Raw genomic sequence first — 20,608 nt, forward strand, 5'->3', positions numbered from 1 at the left:
GATGGCATTGGTGTGACCAGCTCCCCCAATTTCCTAACCAACGGGGGTTTGACAGCAAAGAGCAGGGTAGCAGGGCTCCAGTTGGTATCAAAACCGAAGTCCAAATCACCTCGCAAGGAAACACAGTGAGATTAGATCCCAAGTTTTGTAAGAATATTAAACACACGATACACATGTATCAGCTGTGGCAAAGCCTGGTGTTTTAACATGGTAAAATATTTTTTTTTCCCCTTCGAGGGGGATTGTTACTTTCAGGCTTATATTCCCATTATTTCAGTAAAGAGAAAGGACAAGTTAATAATTGGTTGGCCTAAAAGACTGGCGAGAATATTTGAGTCATAAAGTATTAGCCAAGCATCTTTTTGGACATTCTAAAATAAACTGTGTAGAGAACTAAGCATTTCATGCCAGGACAAAACTAAAAAGCTCTTCTTAGAGGTTTCCCCCACCCCTTTTCTGGACACAGTCTTATTGGTTGATAGCACCAAGCGTTTGGCTGTGCTGCAAGGAATCACTCAGCTGTGGCTGATTACTGCTATAATTTTTTCCCTTGTTCAGAAAATCTTGTCATAAATATGTTTCCAAGACAGCAAGAGAGAAAAGGTTTTTTTTTATTTTTTTATTTTTTTTATCTTGTGTTTTAGGGGAAGCCATTATTGGAAATAATAGTGCTAGGGTAATAGACCAGGGCTGAGAGAAAGGGGAGAAATTTAGAAGTGTTGTAAAAAACAACTATTCCCATAAGAGACTCTTAAAAACTGAGAACAAACTGAGAGCTGATGGGGGGTGGGAGGGAGGGGAGGGTGGGTGATGGGCACTCAGGAGGGCACCTGTTGGGATGAGCACTGGGTGTTGTATGGAAACCAATTTGACAATAAATTTCATATTAAAAAAACCCAACTATTCCCATCCCTGGAATTGTGGGTGAGATGGGGAGAGGTGGCCTCTAGCCTTCGCTCTGCCATAGATGATGTGACTCAAGACCATTCATTCATTCATTCATTCATTCAGCACTTATGGAGCACTCACTCTGTCTGACACTGTCCAGCACTGGGGACATTGGGGACATGAAGAGCAGATAAAGAACCTCTTCTCAAATCACACTACTTCTCTGAATACTATTTCTTTATGTTTGCAATGTGAGGGATGCACTAGAATGATCTCTCAAGCTCCTCTATCTCTAGGTCACGAATCTGTACTTCTCTGTGGGAACACAATGCACCCAGAAGAACACTAATAAGAAAACTGGTATCTAGTATTTCATGCCGGACATTGTGCTAACTGACCACTTTTACATACACATTACCCCATTTTGTTTTCCCAAGTATCTCCTAAAACAGATGTTATTAATGATTATAATTAATGAACCATTACATTATCAATTACCATTATTATATCAATATTAATTAGAATTATTAATAATATACCCATATGATAATGCCCACTTTACAGATGGGAAGACTAGGTGTCAGAGAGGTTGAGTTGCCTTGTGTTACAAGTGACAAAGAAACAGAGCCGGATTCCAACCCAGCTCTGCTGATTCTAAGCCCAACATTCTTCCCTCCTCTGATCTCCAGATTTTTAATGTTCATTCATCTCCCCTGGACCTTTCTCTGGGAATACTTATGGAAACTTATTCAAGAATCCATGACAGTATAATACAAAATATCTCACTCTTGCCTTATGGGTCTTCCATTAGCTTTCCCTCCCTCCTTACCTTTTCCTATTCATCCCAGGGGTGACCTTGCCACTTCAACCAAGTCCAGTGCTCCCCCTGCTTTCCTTTCACTTTTGTGCTTTACCTTCGACTTGGAATTGTTTTTGGTTTTGTCTGTAGCCAAATTCTGTACTCTTTCCTAGACGTTATTTGTCTTACTCCTAAATTTAATTCATTTAGCCACAGATAGTTGTCCAACACAGTAAGAAGTTAAAAAAGAGTGTAAGATCATCTCCTTGGGGGAATTAAGACACGCAGGTTATAGGAAAGAGTTATGGCTAAAATAAAGAGTTTTAGGCTTATAAGGGAAAGAGAAGAAAAGTAGCTGGAGTCATTGGAACTTGAGGCATAGTTAAGGCTTGAATAGACGAAAAGAGAAAGAGGCAAAGGGAGGTACAAGGTCAGACAAAGAACAGAGAGGTCCACTGAGTGCTGGAGAAGTAAGATGTCTTTCTGGCTGGAGCAGCTAGGTCTAAAGAACTATGGCATGTGGGGTGGGACAGTTGAAATGGATGTTATTGTTGAAGAATGTTCATCAGAAGGAACATTGGATTAAGAGTTTGAACATCTGTGTTCTTGTTCTGTCAATTTGTAATCTGGGGAAAACGGATCAAGGAACCTGATACTTTGTTTCCTTATCTCCTGGAGGCTACCTCAGTCTATAAGAGAAGTCCAAGATCCTTATGATAGCCTGTCTCTTCTGCTATTCCCACCTCCAGGCATTTTGTAATATGTCATCACATGTGAGGAGTCACTTATGAGCTGTGACTTCCATAACATGGTACAATCACATTCACTCTATGAGAACTCTAACAGGGCTGAAAACACTTTCTCACACAGCTACACAAGTTAAATAATACTCATTCACATGCATTTCAAAATGGAATGTTTCCCCTCCTAATTTAGTTATTAAACTTTAAGAAACTGAAATTCCTTTATTAAGTATTTTGGATCAGAACTTTAAGGGCTTGAGGGTTTCTGTTTTAACTTAGCAATGTGAAGCAACAATAAAATCTTAAAGCTTTCTTTTTAGTTATGCCTCGTTCAGGCACTTAGTGGTGCCAGATAGGGTGGATAATCTCAAAGATGCTGATATGGATAAAAATGTGGCCATGCATTGTGCCTGCGTGGCTCAGTTGGTTGAGCATCTGACTCTTGATTTTGGCTCAGGTCATGATCTCACAGTTTGTGAGTTCAAGCCCCATGTCGGCTCTGCACTGACAGCCCAGAGTCTGCTTGGGATTCTCTCTCTCTGCCCCTCCCTAACGTGTGCACTCTCTCTCAAAATAAATAAATAAAAACTTAAAAAAAAGAAAAACATGGGAAAATGAAAAATAATGTTGGCAAAGATGTGGAGAAGTGGGAACACTATTAGATTGCTGGTTGAAACGTAAAATGGTGCAATCACTGTAAAAAACATTTTGGTGGTTCCTTAAAACAGTTAAACAGAATTACCATAGGGTCCAGCAATTCCACTCCTACATATATACCCAAAAGAATTGAAAACTGGTACTCAAACAAATAGGTGCACATATATGTTCATAGCAGCACTGTTCAAAATATCCAAAAGATGGAAACAGCTCAAATATCCATCAATAGATGGATGGATGAACAAAATGCCGTATATTCATTCAATAGAATATTATTCAGCCATAAAAATGAATAAGGTACTGATACATGCTACACCATGGATGAACCTCAAAAACATTATGCTAAGTGAAAGAGAGAAGACACAAAAGGCCATATACTATATGATTCTACTTCTGTGAAATATTTAGAATAGGTAAATCCACAGAGACAGAACCCAGATTAATGATTGCTGGGGGCTAGGAGAAGGGGAGTATAAGGAGCAACTGCTTAATAGATTCAGTTTCCTTTTAGGGTGATAAAAATATTTTGGAACCATATAGAGGTTGTGGTTGCATAAGATCATGAATGGTTAAGGGCCCATTTAAGTGATTAATTTTACGTTATGTGAATTTTGCCTCAATAAAACAATTAAACAATAAGTTAACTAGACCTATTGTGATGATCATTGCATAATATACATATAAGAAATTAAATAGTAAAGAAATCAAGACTAGATTCTTTACTTCTTATGTCTGTCATATTTTATGGTTCCAATTTTAAAATATAGTAGCAACATCATGACATACCTTTGCTTACGACTTCATTCGGGTTTTATTAGCTGCCATGCTAATGAGTTCTACCATCATTTTCACCTACTTTGTACGATTCAGATTTCAGTCCAAGGCTTCAGGAACATTGCAAACAGCTGCACTGGAATTATGCATCTGACCATCAACGACATGCCAACTCTGACGGACAACTGCATAAAAGTAGGTAGTTGCAAAGTACATTTTCTTCTCAGTCCCAATTAATGCACACATTTTCTAGTGGCCTGAATTGTTGAGAAATATGAATGGGATTTTCAAGTTAGCTGTTTTTAGAGTAAGAAAATCATCTTAAAATTTATACACGCACATACAGTTGAACATTTGAATCCATACATGCCCTAATACACTTTGTTTCACAATTGGAATATTTTTGTTTCAAAGATACTATAGCCTAAGCATAAATGTTGACTTTAGTGCTACATGCCAGACTTCTAAATGTAGTGATTTTTTTGTCAGCATTTCATTTTCTCATGTCTTCCCATACCTTTGTAACATGATTTAATTCTGATTCCTCTGCAGTACTCAAATGTGAATGTACTAAAATATATTGAATAAAAATCCCATTGTCTTTGAAATTAGGAAAATGTAATGGTTAATATGTCTGCTTCTGAAAGTATGGAGAAAAACAAATAACCTCATTACTTTGCTCAGCTTGTTCTATACACTGTGGTAAATTTTATCATCTTTTCTTCTTCTAAAGGCTTTAGTTGAAAGGTGCCCTCGTATTACATCAATAGTTTTCATCGGCGCTCCACATATCTCTGATTGTGCTTTTAAAGCTCTTTCTACGTGTAACCTCAGAAAGATCCGATTTGAAGGTCTGTGATATTAAAAATGGGGTTCAGCATTAATGTTTACTTTTACTCTTGTGGCATTATAAATACAATACTTGTCTTCTGTTTTTTTAAAACAGGAAATAAAAGGATTACTGATGCGTGCTTCAAATTTATAGATAAGAATTATCCAAATATCAGTCACATTTACATGGCAGACTGCAAGAGATTAACAGATAGTAGCCTTAAGTCACTTTCACCTTTGAAGCAACTAACTGTGTTGAATTTGGCAAATTGTATAAGGTAATGAGTCATTCAGTTAAATGTTTAAGAAATACTGATTATTAGAATGTGTGAGACTCTCTCCTCAAGGTGCTCATTGGTTAGTAGAGTAAACATGAGAGGCAGGAGTCCAAGTGCAGGGAAGTACAGAGTTCTGTGGTAACACAATTAAGGGGCACCGACCCCAGGCTGGTTATACGGAAGGGCAAGGAGACTGTCAGGATAATTGGAATCATGGCCCCTTATAAGATTAAATGAATTCAAGGGAACACTTACGGGCTATTTTTCCTAGTGAGGGTTCTCATGGCTAGTTCATTTAACAGGTCTTTTCCCAAATGGAATTCATTAGTTGCTTAGGAGGAACCAACCTTACTGAAGGGTTTCTTCTTGAGTACTGGTGAGATTTCTCCTCTGTGTGGATCCCCTAACATATGGACAGAAGAAGACAAGTTCTTAACGAAACCCTTTCTTCAGTTGGGCATTGGGCTTCTCCCTTGGTATTCTCAGGTGGGCAAGGGTCAAATTCTTGTTGGAACCTCTTCCCTAGTGCATCTCAGGCTTTTGTCTGTGTACATTTTTTATGATCTTATAGGGCCACAGGCTGGCAAAACAGTAGTTGACTAGGAAGTTGGTTAATATTTGGGAGAACATAGGACTACTCAGAGTAATAAGCTAAACTACAAAAATCTTGACCCATGATCCCTATTATTAAAATGGGAAGTCACCATGGGTGAGGGAAGGAACTGGATTTGAAATGGGGAAAAATGTGGATTAGGAAATCCAGGTGTCTAGTGAATAGCCCAGCAAGGAACTGAGGCCTCCTGCCAACAGCCACGTGAGTGAGCTTGGATAGACCTTCCAGCCTTAGTCAAGCCTTCAAATGACTGAATTCCCAGTGGAATCTTTATTGCAAGCTCATGAAAGACCCTAGGCTAGAACCATACAGCTAGCCTACTCCCAAATTCCCAAGACCCAGAAACTGGGAGAGAATAAATGTTTAAGGCACAAAGTTTGGGCTTATTAGGTACATAGTGATACAGAACACACACACACACACACACACACACACACACACACACACACACACACAGAGTATCCTATCTGTATTAATATGTGAAATAAAATTGAGTTTCATCCTCATACTTCACTCAGGCTTCTGCAGGTTAACTACTTTTAAAATAAATGGAAGTTTTCTACTTCTAGCAGTATAGTTAACAAAACATTTCAAAGGACTCTTTGACACAATTTAGATCCTTGATGAGACATACTTTAAATACACTGCTGAGAGTAAGAGAACGATCCAATATCCAATATCCTGATTCTGTACGAATCCTCTCAACGAATGCTCTCTTGGGATTTGTTGCTGTTCTGAGCGTAAATGTTTATGTCAATGCCGCCACTGAGAGAATCAGCTCTGGCCAAGACTCAAGGTAGGGAAGCAGAACCTGAGACTTCCACAGGGGCTGGACCTGGACCTCTTTAAGGAGGACAAAATGGTCTTAGGTAGGTAGCACCCAGGGTCCTGCAAAGAAGTTAGCTCGAAGCTTCTCTGGAGGAAAGCATTTTCTATTTAGGCCTCCAGGACTCCTATAGATTAAGAATAAAATATAGGTGCTCACGATTAAAGATTGTTAGGTGAATGAAGATATGAGTCACCAGAAGCAGCAAAATAAATTTGACCTTCAAATAATTCAGATTATTGGGATTATCAGACATAGGATATAAGAAATATGTATAAAATGTTTGAGGAAATTAATGAAATAATAAATATGATCAGGGAAAAATATATAATAAAAATAACTAGATTTATGTTAGAAAGTAAAACTTTTAGGAATAAAAAATATAGTGCAGTTATTGAAATAAAGAAACTAAATGGATTTACAATCAGTAGGTTAGAACTCACTGGGAAGAGAAGTACAGAGACAGAAGATAATCATTTCCATGACAGAAGACTAAAAAAAAAAAAGATGAAAAATATGAAAGAGTGTATCATGGGGTGAAGATATCAGAGTTTCACAGTAGATTTTTAAAACTTCATCTATAAGAGATAAGCCTAAAAACAGTCAATTTGAGAGTCAGAGAATACACATTTTCCTCAACCACATAACCCTCCTCTTTAAAATGGACTGTGCATGAAGTTTTAAGACAAATTTCAATGATTTTCAAATTATTGGTATCAACAAATTACATTTTCTCACTATAATGCTATTAAATTAGAAATCACTAGTGGAAAGATAAATTAAAAACATATATAGGATTTAAAAATAAAAATTCCAGGGTATCAGAATCACCTGAGGAGCTGAATAAAACTACACATGCCCAAGCCCTACCACAGAGCTACTAAACCTGAATATTTAGGAATGGAACCCAGCTTGTGCTGCTTTTGATGCACAGCCAGGTTTGGGAATAACTACATTAACCAATTAACTTGTACCATTACCTGTATAATCCTTTTCTGTTGATTTTTTATGCCTTCTGGATTATAATAGAAAATTATATATACATATATACATACATATACACATACACATATATACGTACATACACACATATCAGTTGATATAGATAGGTGTGCACAGATTAAAAAAAAAATCCTTCTCACAAAGATGTACCTCACAAATTTAAGAAAAAAATAAAATGGTGTTTTTAAAACTGAAAAAAAAAAAGATAGGTGTGTATATGTATATGTTTTCAGACTACCTTTTCTGTTCCATTCATTTATCCATCCTCTATCTAATCTTGCACAGTATTTTACCTATAAAATGGGGTAAATAACAGTATATACTCAAGATAGTTGTAAGGATCAAATATGTTAGCTCATGTAATATGTTTAGAATAGTGTCTGGCATATAATATGCATTCAATAAATGTTATCTGTTATTATTGCTTTATAATATGTTTTAATGTCTAAGGGAATTAGACTTTCCTTATTAGGTTAATTTGATTTAACATATGGATTGTTTTCCTATTTTAAAAGCTTTCATATATATCTGTGGTTATTGCTGTTCTAATTTATTTTTCTCTCTTTCTCAAGAATCCTCTTTACCTAAAGATTGAATCCTAGTTCTCTGTTTTCAATCTCATTTATTTCTAATTCTTTATCCTTCTGCATTTCAAAGGAACTTTTCAAATATGCCTTCTACTTATTAATTTAATTTTCTAAAAGGGTCAATTTTGGTTTTGATGACTTAAATTAGGTTATTGAATTTTTAGTTTTTACCAGCTGTTTTTCTTTTGTTTGTTAATTTGATTATAGTTGACATACAATATTACATTAGTTTCAGGTATACAACTTAATAATTTGAAATGTTTATACATTATGCTATGTTCACTATCTGTATGAAACTATCATCTGTCCCAATATATCACTATTAAAATACCATTAACTGTATTCCTTATGCTGTGCCTTTCATTCCTGTGACTGATTTATTCCATAACTGGAAGCCTGTATCTCCTACACCTCTTTACCTGTTCTGCTTATCCTTCTACCCCTCTACCCTCTGGAGACCATGAGTTTATTCTCTGTTTTTATAGGTCTGATTCATCTTTTTGCTTTTTATTCATTTTAAAAAAAGATTTCACTATGATCTGAATCCTATGGTTTTGGAATTTCTCAGTCTGACTTGTTTCACCTAGCATAATACCCTCTAGGTCCATCCATGTTGTCTCAAATGGCATGATCTCATCTTTTTTCATCTAATGATGGACCCTTATATTGCTTCCATATCTTGGCTATTGTCAATAATGCTGCAATAAACATGGGGTAGATATATTTTTTTGAATTAGTGTTTTCATTTTCTTTGGGTAAATATCCAGTAGTGGAATTGATGGATCTTATGGTAGTTCTAGTTTTAATTTTTTGAGGAACCTCCATACTGTTTTCCACAGTAGTTGCACCAATTTACATTCCCACCAACAGTGCACAAATGTTCCCTTTTCTCTACATCCTCACCAATACTCATTATTTCTTGTCTTTTTGATACTAGACATTCTGACTAGTGTGGGGGTGATATCTCATTGTGGTTTTGATTTGCATTTCTCTGATGATTAGTGATTTTGAGCATCTTTTCATGTATCTGTTGGCCAACAGTATGTCTTTTTTGGAAAAGTGTCTATTCAGTTCCTCTGCCCATTTTTTAATCAGACTATTTTTTTTTTTTTTGGTGTTGACTTGTATAAGTTCTTTATATATTTTGGATATTAACCCCTTATCAGATATATAATTTGCAAATATCTTCTCCCATTCAGTAAGTTTGCTTTTTTGTTTTGTTGGCTACTTTTGCTGTGCTAAACCTTTTCATTTCAATGTAGTCCCCTAGTAGTTTATTTTTGCTTTTGTTTCACTTGCCTTAGACGAGATATCTAGAAAAACACTGCTATGTTTGCCATCTGTTCTTATCTCAGGTGGCCACCTTTTCATCTCAGATTGTATTTTAGAATATCTTTATTTTGGCTACAGTCAGGTCACCCTTATTAATTCTTACTGCTTCTTTACACTGCTTAATTTGTTCTAATGTTTTTGTATCTTCTTTTTCAAATCATTTTCAGAGATATGCTTTCTTAAGTCTTACAAATCCCATGATGAATTTGTTTTCTTGTTAGTAAAAATATCTCTCAATGAATACTCCAGCCCTGGTGTTTGCCAACAGATAAGTTGATCAGTTGTATTTGCACTGATCCCATCCCCTCCCATTCCCCCATCCACCCACTCACTCACCAGGCCCTTTACTGCATTCCCAGGTGCTGCCACAGTCTCCCTTTCATATTATAGATGGAAGGTGAGTTTATGGGCACAGGAGGCACTTAATGTGGCCCATTCAACTCAAACAGACCCATTCACCTTCTGCCTGTACTGCTCAGTTTTTTATAAATCTGATCAAATACAGGATATGAAAGATGTCAGCAGTCCACATATATTGTTTCCAAGGCTTTTCCCATCTGTACACCCACCTGTAGGATTGTTGCATGTGAAAGCTACCTCTTAGGATGCAATGTGCAATGTCCTGTTGTATTTATTTACTGGAATGCTTTTTAGAAGAAACCGGTGGTCTCCAAATGGAATCATAAATAAAGCTCCCAATGGAAGACAGGGAATGGATGGGCCAAATAGACTTCCAGCCATTTATAAAGCATGGTTCAGGGAGGGGGCAGGGAATGGTAGGGACACAAAGGCATCTCTGATTAGGGATAGACAATGTAGGAAGACTGAGGTCAAGATCTTCTTCTAGGTTTTCTGTACTTCAGAAAAAATCCAAAGGTCACTTGTTGGCTTTCCAGTCCAGCTAACTTGACCTTGTATTTAGTGAAAATTCCTCTAAGATTCTGGCAGTAGCTTGACTGTTAGTCTTGGTTCTACTCTCCTAAGTTTTGGTGTTTTTCTTGTGCAGGAGTTTGCATTGGGACCGCTTAACTCAATCACATTTTAAACCAAGAAAAAGATTTCAAGAACCATCTGTCTTATTGATTACAATTATGTCACCTAATTAAATGAAAAATGAACAGAAGAGCATTACTATCATTTATATCTTTTCTATTAGACTAAAAGTTGATTCTCAAATTTGGTTTTAAAACACTGGCACAATCAATACCAATATAAGGATATTACCATGTTATTTTAGAATGCATTGAATGTAGTAACTATTACTTAAGTAGTATTCTATATATTTCATATAAAATCATATTTAAAGCTTTTCTTACTCTTTCCTACAGAATTGGTGATATGGGAGTAAAGCAATTTCTTGATGGTCCTGTGAGCATAAGGATAAGAGAGCTAAATTTAAGTAACTGTATCCACCTGGGTGATGCCTCTATTATGAAACTATCAGAGTGGTATGATAAAACAATAATATTTTACATCATATATTAGTAATTGTATATTTGCTAATAGGAGAGCTTAGAGATAGACCTTCTGAGCCATTTGGGAAATATCAAGAGGCCAAGAAGCTGGTCCAATACTCAGTGAAATAAAAGAAAAGACACTGGAGTCATAGATTAAACTAGTTTTTTGATAATATATGAGTGGTTTCTTATTAATTTCATATTAGAGAAAGTTTCAGATGGAATCATTAATGAAGTTATCACTATCTAGACATGAGTGACTTCTCTGTGCTTTTCAAGGATATTACCTCTGTGTAAACCTTTGCTCCAGGCTTTGGAAATGCTCCAGCATTTCCCAAGAGATGTTCTAGCTGGTGGGTTTATTCTTGATTCTCCCTACTTGTCAGAGACCTTGTGTACTTGAAAGGGTCGAGCCCAATTCCTGTGGCAAACTTGTAAGGGATAAATGAGAAACTTAACCTTGCACTTTTAGGGGTCATTCATCATACTTACATGACAATATTTTGCAGGCAAGTGATATGTTTTTGTCTCACTAGAAATTACAGTATGAAATGAAACCACAGAAAGACTGTCTTATATAATAACCCACCTCCCTCTCATCCTATTTTGTAATTCCAAATTATTTTCCACTTTTAAACCTACTTCTATTTTTTTTAATTTTTTTAATATTTATTTATTTTTGAGAAAGAGAGACAGAGTAAGAGCGGGGAAGGGACAGAGAGAAAGGGAGACACAGAATCTGAAGCAGGCTCCAGGTTCTGAGCTGTCAGCACAGAGCCTGATGCGGGGCTCAAACTCACAAACCGTGAGATCATGACCTGAGCCGAAGTCGGACGCTTAACTGAGTGAGCCACCCAGGTGCTTCTTAAGCCTATTTTGATTTTGAGAAAAAGAAAGTCCTTGTTTCAATACCATTTGCTTTCCTTAGACAGTTTTGATATAAAGAAATGGCTACCAATACTGTGATTAAAAGCTAAAATTAATTCTTCATGCTGCTTTCTTCCAGCTGCCCTAATTTAAACTACTTGAGTTTGAGAAATTGTGAACATTTGACTGACCTAGCAATTGAATATGTTGTAAACATCTTTTCCTTGGTATCAGTAGATCTCTCTGGAACAAATATCTCTAATGAGGTAAAGAAAATTTTCAAAATAGTTCAATGGCTTTTATTGTTTTCAGTAGTATAACAATGGAGAGAACATCAATTATTTTTATTTCCTAAGTTATTAGATTATAAAAGGCCAGTTTAGGAATACTGTTTCTGTAATAGTGATAGATGAAGTTATTTATAAACTAAGGGTCTTGTTTCTCTGCTTACAAAATGGAAAATTCAGTATTTTGAGCAAAGTCCTGACAGATCGGAATGTTAAACGATAGATCTGAAATCTGTTTCATTATAGAAATGTGGCAATGTGGATGTAATATATTCCAGTTGGCTTATATATGTTTTTCTGGTGGACTGAACATTCTGTAAAACTATGTGAATGCCTTGAAACCTCACTCTTTAGTTCAAAACTGAAATCTAGAAATGGCCTCATCAAATATACAAAAGAATACATTTTAAGGAACTCATTTCCTGCAAGAGGCTGATGCTACTCCTCAGAGTTGAAACTCAGTTCACACTTATCGTATCTTATCTATCACTGCGGCACTGCCCCACTTACTAATCAAAAGGAAGATAAACTTGGAGAGATTGCCATGTTTCTGAAAGACTTCAATGGGCTGTAGTTAGATAAGAAATGCATTGGCTTCTCTTGAAAATCAGTGCATTGGGAGGGATATAGGAAGACAACAGAGTTGAGGACCTCTACCCCCATCTGCTTGTAGTTATTCCCAAACCTGGCTGTGCATCAAAAGCAGCACAAGCTGGGTTCATCCCCCTGTTCATCCCTCATGCTCATCAAATCACCTAGGAGTCCTTCTCTGAAAAGCCCTACCTTACAGGCAAGTACAGGAACTACTTCTCTATGTGGATCTCTTGCCCCAGTACATCCTTTAACATGACCCATTTCTCTCCATTTCTTACTGCATTACTGATATCTGTGTTGTGTCCATTCTTCCCCAACATTTAGTGGGCTCTGTTTATTGGTCTATGTTCTTTCCTTTCTTTATCTAAGAGTGAATTTAGATTCAGCCTCCATCCTGCTAGACGGTCTCCTCTTCCCTTCCTTGGTAGTGTTATCTATGTGTGGTATGAGAGTGGGGTAGGGGCAGTTACATGTAGTCAACTCATTTTGGTGGTGGCAAGCCTGATTTTTACAACGTTGTCTTCTGTCCAAGCTGGAATCCACTGGGATGTCCGTAGGCTCATTTGGTTTTTGGTTTCCTGTTTAGTTAGATCCCTGATGTGTCTTCCTTGGTCAGCTCCAAAGCCCCTTTAGGTCTGCAGGCTCCTTTGTCATGTGTGCCTTCCTCTGGACCCCTCTGGGTCATGCTGGGGCATGGGGACTCTGTGAGGTTATCTTAGGTCCATAGTCCTAGACATCCCCTGCAGACATTTTCCTGTTCTCACATCTGGGTGTATTTGCCACAGACCCATGCCTCACCCTTCTCTCACTCTGCTGCAGTGGCTGACTCATGTCCACCAGCTTCCAGTTGGGTTTGCTGCTTGTCAGGCATTTGTGAGCAACTGGAGGGTAAGAAGAGGGAAAAGACCAGAGTTTTCCTCCACCTTTCTTTGCATCATCAGCAGCAGCTGCATTTCCTTCATGATCTTCTGCCTCCAGTGAGATCTTCTGTGGTCCCAGCTTCCCTGGGTGACCTTGGCTCCAGCCTCCAATAACACCGTTTCTTCTCATTGGCCTTCCAGCACAGGGGGAGTAGTGGCTTCCTGCTCCTGCTCACATCTCTAGATTGTGTCATTATCCCATTTCACTTCTCAGTTTCTTTACCACATATCTAGCCAGTTCCCTATCACAATTAAATTTCCTCAGTTTTAAATACAGTTTCTGTTTTCTTCTTTAGATCGTAGCTGACACAACAAGCAGCCCAGGAAAAACTTGGATGCCTTGTTGCTTTTCACAACCCTTCCAGGGAAAGGTGGGATGGGTTCCCATTTGCTTAGATCCCCAAACCTATCAGGTTGGGGGTTCCAACCTTCTCTCCAACTGAATAGAGTCCAGGGAGGTCTAGAACAGTGCCCTGTGTGGGGCATCCCCCAGCACTCATTCTTTGCTTCCCTCTAGCTCCCCCTTCCCCTGCTCTTCCCCTCCTCCTCTCCTTTCCTCTCCCTTCCTCTGCCTTGTTCTCTCCCTTGTTCTCTCTCTTTTTAGCTCTTCTTCTTTTCTCTTGACATAGACTATCTAATTTGGGGATGGGAAAAAAATGTTCCAACTCCATTACATGGTTTGAAAAATATTATGTCTCAAGTCTTTCATGGCTTATGTAAAGCTTAAAGGCCTGGCATATCTTTTTTCCTCCTGTGTTCTTCTGTGAAAACCTTTCCCTGACACATACAAGTAGAATGCCCAGCTGCTGTTAGAAGGGTCACAAGGTAACAAAAGGTGGAAGATCAAAGCACATTACGAAACACATCACGGTATCGTTCCACCACAGCACTCCTTGCAAGCCTGAATGATGAACATTTGTTGAACAAAAGCAGTGAAGCTTGGAAGGTTTATCCTAGTTTTTAGCATTTGGGGAAAACTCAGTTTTTATTTTCAAAGACCATATATTGAAGTTCTATCTGCTGAGGACAAGTAAAAAACTTAAGAATATAGCCTCAAGTCCCATTCACTGTTGTTGTTTTGCTTGTAAGGAAGGTATACAATATGAGAGAGCTGTAAATGGATATCTGTGGGGGACAATGCTAGTTATATTCTGCTAAAACATTTAAAAAGAAGTCTTCTGAAGGTTGTTGCTTTCTTCCTCTAAATTGGTTAAACTCTGATCTAGAAGGTGAATGATTAAAAAAAATAATAAAAATAAAAAATATGATGACTAACTTGAATATAAATTTTAAAAAATAAAAAATAAATAAAAGGCAAATGGTCAACACTGTAGTACTACAACAGCTGTGGTAGCTAATCTCAAATAGTAAAAATAAAATGAGTCAGCCCAGATGTCAGTTTGGGCAGCTAAACACCAGTCTGGATTGTAGGTCTGATGAAGTGCAAATACAACTAGAAACTTAACATTTAGGATTTAAACTCTGGAATGTTACAGATATTCACCAGAGATCAAATGTGACCAATTATACCTTTTGAAAAAAAAAAAGAAAGCTTCTTACATTTTCTAATAATTCTGTTCACTCTCAATTTTTTTTCAATAATGAGTTTTCAGTTAGAATCGCACCACTCATTTAGTTAACAAATCTTTATTCTGAGTACTTTGTAGTCAGTATTGGGATGCTGGAATGAACAAGACAAACATGGCTCCTCAGGCATGGGACAAGTGGTTATAAACTGTGATGGGTATGGGAGACAACCTCCCTCAGAAAGTCAGAGAAGATCTTTTCTAAGAGAGAAAGAAGGGGTATGTGCTGAGCCAAAGAAACAGCCTGAACGAAGACACAGAGGTTTAAAAGTATGGTGGCATCAAGGATATCTGTACATTGGGTATGACTTGACCATGAGGAGAGTGATAAGAGATGATGCCTAGGAGACAGGCAAGGACCAGGTCATGAGGGGCCCAGAAGCCATACTGAGGAATTTGTTCTTTGCCCTTTTGGCAATGGAAAGGTATTTAGGACTGTCAATTAGACTGTAACAAGGTCAGACGGACATGGTTTAAAGATGACTGTACCTGCTGGATAGACAAGGGAATAATAGATGAACGAGAGACTAATTAAAAAGCAGTAATCCAGTTATGAGTGTCTGCATTAAGGCTAGAGCTAGGGGAGATGACAGTAGGGCTGGAGCAAAATCTGCAGATTGGAGAGACACTGAGGAAAATGAATCATCAGGAAATAGAAATAGACTGAGTATGGGGGTAAAGAAGGAAGGGAGGCAATCAGGGATCATGCCAGATTTTTGGCTTGAGCATCTGTTTAAATGGTGGCATCCCTTACTGAGCTGTGTCCTTTCCACAGTGCAAGGAGCAGGGCTGCTGTTTGGTTTGAGTCACCTGGAAGACAGCTTTAGAGAAATGTAGAGCTCAGGAAATAAGCAGAGAAATCGCTGAAATTCACTCCTTAGAGACAGAAGAGCTTTTTAGGTTTGCAAAGTGTGAAGGCGTGTTGCACTCTGAAAGTCATGGAAACTCGTGAGGAAGTTAATCAGAGAAAGCAAAAGTAGAGATATTTAGAAATTTAGAAATATGCTTAAGTGAGAGAGCTAGCTTAAACGGGGGAAGCAAAGAGGAGAACACAGTTATTTAAAGCTGTATACAAAAAAAAAATAAAGCTGTATACATTTCTTATAATAATTAGAAAATAGTGAAAAATGTATCATCCAGGAATAAAAGCTTATATAACAAGTTATCTAGTAAGCACATTTTAGAGAATGAGGAAATATGTCAATTTTCTTCTTTTAATATAAAGGGGACAGGGTTCACAAGTGAGGGAAATAGCTCACTAATGTGATGGTATCTTAAAGTATCATTAAAAGTCTTTTAATCCCTTATACAGCTTTTCTTAATGTCTCATTAAATGGGATGTTATTCATTCCCTTCCTACCTCAGAGGATTGTTTGAATATGAGGTTATATCTTCATGTATGTGGGGAAAATGTTTTCCTCTAGTTGGGAGAATTATCACTTACTGAAGACCATAGTACCTACAGTTAGGGAAGTTCAATCCATTGCTTAAGTTGCTTTAGTCACTGCCATATTTGCTGTTTAAAGGAGAAATGAGTCAGAGCAATGGTCCAGACAGTGTGCTTAGACAGTGGTTTAATTAAGGCTCTTTCATTTGCCTGATTTTTGAAATTTTTATTTTTTTAAATTTTTAAAGAAAGTCTTATTTTTTTAAATTTATTTTGAGAGAAAGAGAGCACAGGGGGGGCAGAGAGAGAGGGAAAAAGAAAATCCCAAGCAGGCTCTTCATTGTTAGCATGGAGCCCGATATGGGGCTCAAACTCATGAACTGTGAGATCATGACCTGAGCTGAAATCAAGAGTGAGACCTTAACTGACTGAGTCACCCAGGGGCCCCTGATTTTTGAAATTTTTAATTATGAGTACCATATCTTGAGTGCCTATCATGTACGCTATTTCCTAGAGTCCCCTTACTAGGATGTGAGATCCAAGAAGACTGAGACTTTGTTTTGCTCACTGCTGCTTTCCCAGAACCTTGGGGGGTAATAGACACTTGATAAATACTCACTGAATGAAGGAACAAATGCTGAGCTCTAGAGTTACCAAATGGGAATAAGATCTGTTCTCTGCAGTCCAACGTGGAAGGGTAAGTATGAGTAATTTAAACATGGTGTGGCAGGTGTAGTGTTGGAAGAAGAGAGGAAGGGATCTCTTAACTCAGCCTGCTCGACATGCAAGCATGCAAATGCATGCTTGTTCAAGGAACTTTATGCAGCTTCACACTACTAAAATGTACTGTGAAAAGGAGATGTCACTGAGGAATTCCATCCTAGGCCAAGGAGTTTGGACTTGAACCAATGGATGAGGAGACAACACTTAGCAGGGAAGTCACAGTCATAATAGCCTCCCATTTTAGAGACATTATTTGTGTTGTTCTCTGGAGGACAGATTGGAGGGGAGAAAGACTAAAGGCAAGGAGTGGAAATAAGATGAATCCGTAAAGGGGACTAAAGAAAGAAGGTGAGAAAGGTTGTAAGAGAACCAGGGGAGTGTAACCATGTGTGGAGTATTAAGGGAATATCCAACAGTGTTTAATAAAACACAGAAGGTAAACCAGGAAAGGACCAAAATTTGAAAGAATATTTACTATTAAACAGATCCCTGCCTGTTCTCCCAATATCACCTCATGCCCCTGCTCCCCTCACTTCCTTTCCTCTAGCTCCACTGCCTTTTTTTTCACTCCTCAAACAAGTCAAAAATCTTTCCTACTTATACATGCTGTAACGTCTGCCTGGGATGCTCCTCCTTCTATTTTTCATGTGCCTGGATAGGTAGATGCTGAGAAAATTATCAATGAGGATCATAACAATAGCTAATGCATCTTGGCAAATGGTACCTTTCAAGAATTTTTGAAATAATTTTATAATAAACATTGGTCATATTCTCCATAATTATCAGAAAATCACACTTCCCAGTCCAGATCATTCCAAGGAAATATCAATGGGTTTTATATTACTGATGCATTCTCTCTTTAAGAAAACATAAATGACATGGTGACATTAATGTCTCTAGGTGTTTTTCCTAAATAAGCATTCTCTAGTTCCTAATATTCTGTATCTTATTTCTGTCACATTACAGCATAGTTCTCTAGAGAGGTGTTATCTATTTAGATGGCCTCCCAGTAATAATACCTCTTGAATTATTGGTAGCACACAAATTATTTTCATTGAACTTCAAAAAAAAATTGATTGAATATTGGCATGCACATTCCATGTTAATTTTAATTGTATATGTTATAAAGTTTAAATTGTATTATGATATAAATACTTCTTATATCTATCCCTTTGCCTCCTCTCCATCTCTGCTGCCACTGCTGTAGTTCAAGCACTATTTCTCCTTACTAACCTCTCTTGTCTTAAATATCACTGTTTTCAAATCTGTTCTCCACTCGGCTGCAGTGTGATCCTTCAGCATGCAAATTGGAGCCTAATGCTTCCTGGAGCATATTCTGCAGGAGTTCCATACTGCTTACAGTTTAAAGTCTAAACAATTAGTGTAAAGGTCCAAACTCTTCCTGAAATTGTTCCTGCCCACCTCTACCATTTCACTTCCCCCAGATTCCTACTTTTCATCTTCGGCTCCACAGACACAGAGCTGACTCTCCTATAGCTCCTTGAACGTGTCACACTCCCCTTGCCTTCCCATCTCTGCAAGTTATTCCCTGTGTCTGAAATACCCTCTACCCTTGTCCACCTAGTAAATTCCTGCTTATCCCTCAAGTTTCAACTGTGTGAAGCTCTCCTGGAACTCCTAAGCAGACTTAGGATTTCTCTGTCTTGTTTCTACCATATTTCACAATGGCCCCAGTAAAGCCATTAACTCATTATACTTTAATATTTGTTGCACACTTTTCTCCCTACAACACTGTAAACTTCTTGATGGTAAGGCCTGGATCATCCCATCTTTGGGAAGCCTAGCATAATGCCTAGTTCATAAGAGGTACGTAAAATATTTGATTTGGGAGTCAGGGAGTGAGTGAATGAATGAGTCTCATACCATTTCCTTCCTTTCAACCAAACATTTACGGTTTCTTCAATTTCCACATTTTCTCAGCTATTCTCTGAGCTGGAGTAGGAGTGCTTACAGCTGAATGTCTTCATCTGACGATACACTTTCAAGAGACCACCCATCTGCATGGAACACACACATAAATAAGGCCTGAGGCTCAGTGAAGCAAAACCTCTAAAGCAGGAAACACATGAAATCGCTTGGGATTCGATAAATAGAAAGAATGGGAGTTAAAAGGAAGCAGGGAAACTCAGGCAGATGCATTTGCCTTGGATTTTCAAAGGCACATAACAAGAATTCTGCCCTGGTTATACTCTTCCATATGGAGCTGGACCTCTTTTGAGTCCTTTCCAGGCCCATCTCCTAGCTACTGGCTTTATAGGAATCTGTTGCTACCACCAGTAGCAATAGTGGCTTTCCTTACAGAGGTTACAGGCATTTGTCTCCTGTATCTGGCAAAATGCCTACTAGAAAAATTGCAAAAAGAAGTGAACAACTTAAGTTTGTCACTTCCCTCAAGGAGAGTCGTTGGTGCCAGAACTCTCCTCTTGACCTCCATCAGGTAGGAGGCAAGGAGTCTCAAGGCCAGTTGCTCTATTTCTAGGTAACATAGATGCTGATTTTCTTTCTCTCCATAAATATATAGAGAACCTATTTCTGTGTGTTGACCAAAGCCTGTTTTCCTTCAGAACTGTAGGTCAGTAAATTAGATCAGAGTGGTTACTACATTTAAAAATATGATAACAAAATTCATACTAACAATCAAGTAAGTAGAAATAAATAAAAATCATTGAAAAAAAGAAAGTTTTAACTGCATAAACATTTAACTGCTAACCGTAGTATAAAAGGGAAAATCACTTGTGAGGTTAAAATACATTCTGAAGGACTTTGTACAAGATAGTGTTTTCAGTGATTTCAGAAAGAGGAAGTGTGCTGACAGCTCAGAGCCTGGAGCCTGCTTGGGATTCTGTGTCTCCCTCTCTCTGCCCCTTCCTGCTTGTGCTCTGTCACTCTCTGTCAAAAATAAACATAAAGAAAGAAAGAAAGAAAGAAAGAAAGAAAGAAAGAAAGAAAGAAAGAGGATATGGTGGTAATTAAGATAAAACATATTTCCAAGTATAAGTTTTGTCCTTCATTTCTAAAAGAATGTGGTAAGCAATACCAAACACAGCAAATTGTTCAGAAAGGAACATATGAAATATAAACACTAACTCACATAATTACTAAGGGAAATAGATTCTATCCAAGAATCCTGAGAATATGCCACAACATAGGAGAAAATTGGCTCCATAAAAACAGATAATTTTACAGACTACTCATCCATTCACAGATATTCATTCATTGTCAACTGTGTGTTAAATATTATGTGAGGTACTGGGAGTACTAAATTTACAGCCATAGTTCTGGGCTCAAGGTACAGTCTAGTGGCAAAACAATAACAGTAAGAGTAACAACACTACTTGGTTAAAAGTTACCAAAAGCCTAAGTCCAGAGTGTGGGTTCACATCTCGTCTGGTGCCATCACACTAAGAGACCTTGGGCAAGTTACTTAACTTCTCTG

The 20,608-nt window shown here is 37.7% G+C and overlaps 2 protein-coding genes across 10 annotated transcripts in view; one reads left to right on the forward strand and one right to left on the reverse strand.

Annotated features, from left to right (window-relative positions):
- Positions 1–20,608, forward strand: part of FBXL13 (F-box and leucine rich repeat protein 13) — a 211,205-nt gene that overhangs the window by 146,881 nt on the left and 43,716 nt on the right. For 6 of the 7 annotated variants that reach the window (XM_045052289.1, XM_045052290.1, XM_045052291.1 and 3 more), the window contains 5 exons: positions 3,958–4,056; positions 4,595–4,712; positions 4,808–4,970; positions 10,659–10,778; positions 11,794–11,920. In XM_045052289.1, coding sequence (XP_044908224.1) covers positions 3,958–4,056; positions 4,595–4,712; positions 4,808–4,970; positions 10,659–10,778; positions 11,794–11,920 — 627 coding nt within the window. The remainder of the gene's footprint in view (positions 1–3,957; positions 4,057–4,594; positions 4,713–4,807; positions 4,971–10,658; positions 10,779–11,793; positions 11,921–20,608) is intronic. The other variant, XM_045052292.1, reaches the window with a different exon arrangement.
- The window catches only part of FAM185A (family with sequence similarity 185 member A), a 141,434-nt gene continuing 124,617 nt past the window's right edge, over positions 3,792–20,608 (reverse strand). For 2 of the 3 annotated variants that reach the window (XR_006594144.1, XR_006594146.1), the window contains one exon: positions 3,792–4,118. The gene's annotated coding sequence lies outside the window, so the exon portion shown is untranslated. Of the gene's footprint in view, positions 4,119–19,035; positions 19,170–20,608 lie in introns of all 3 variants that reach the window. The other variant, XR_006594143.1, reaches the window with a different exon arrangement.

The sequence above is a fragment of the Felis catus genome, chromosome A2 (genome assembly GCF_018350175.1).
Source record: "Felis catus isolate Fca126 chromosome A2, F.catus_Fca126_mat1.0, whole genome shotgun sequence".
NCBI classification, from domain to species: domain Eukaryota; kingdom Metazoa; phylum Chordata; class Mammalia; order Carnivora; family Felidae; genus Felis; species Felis catus.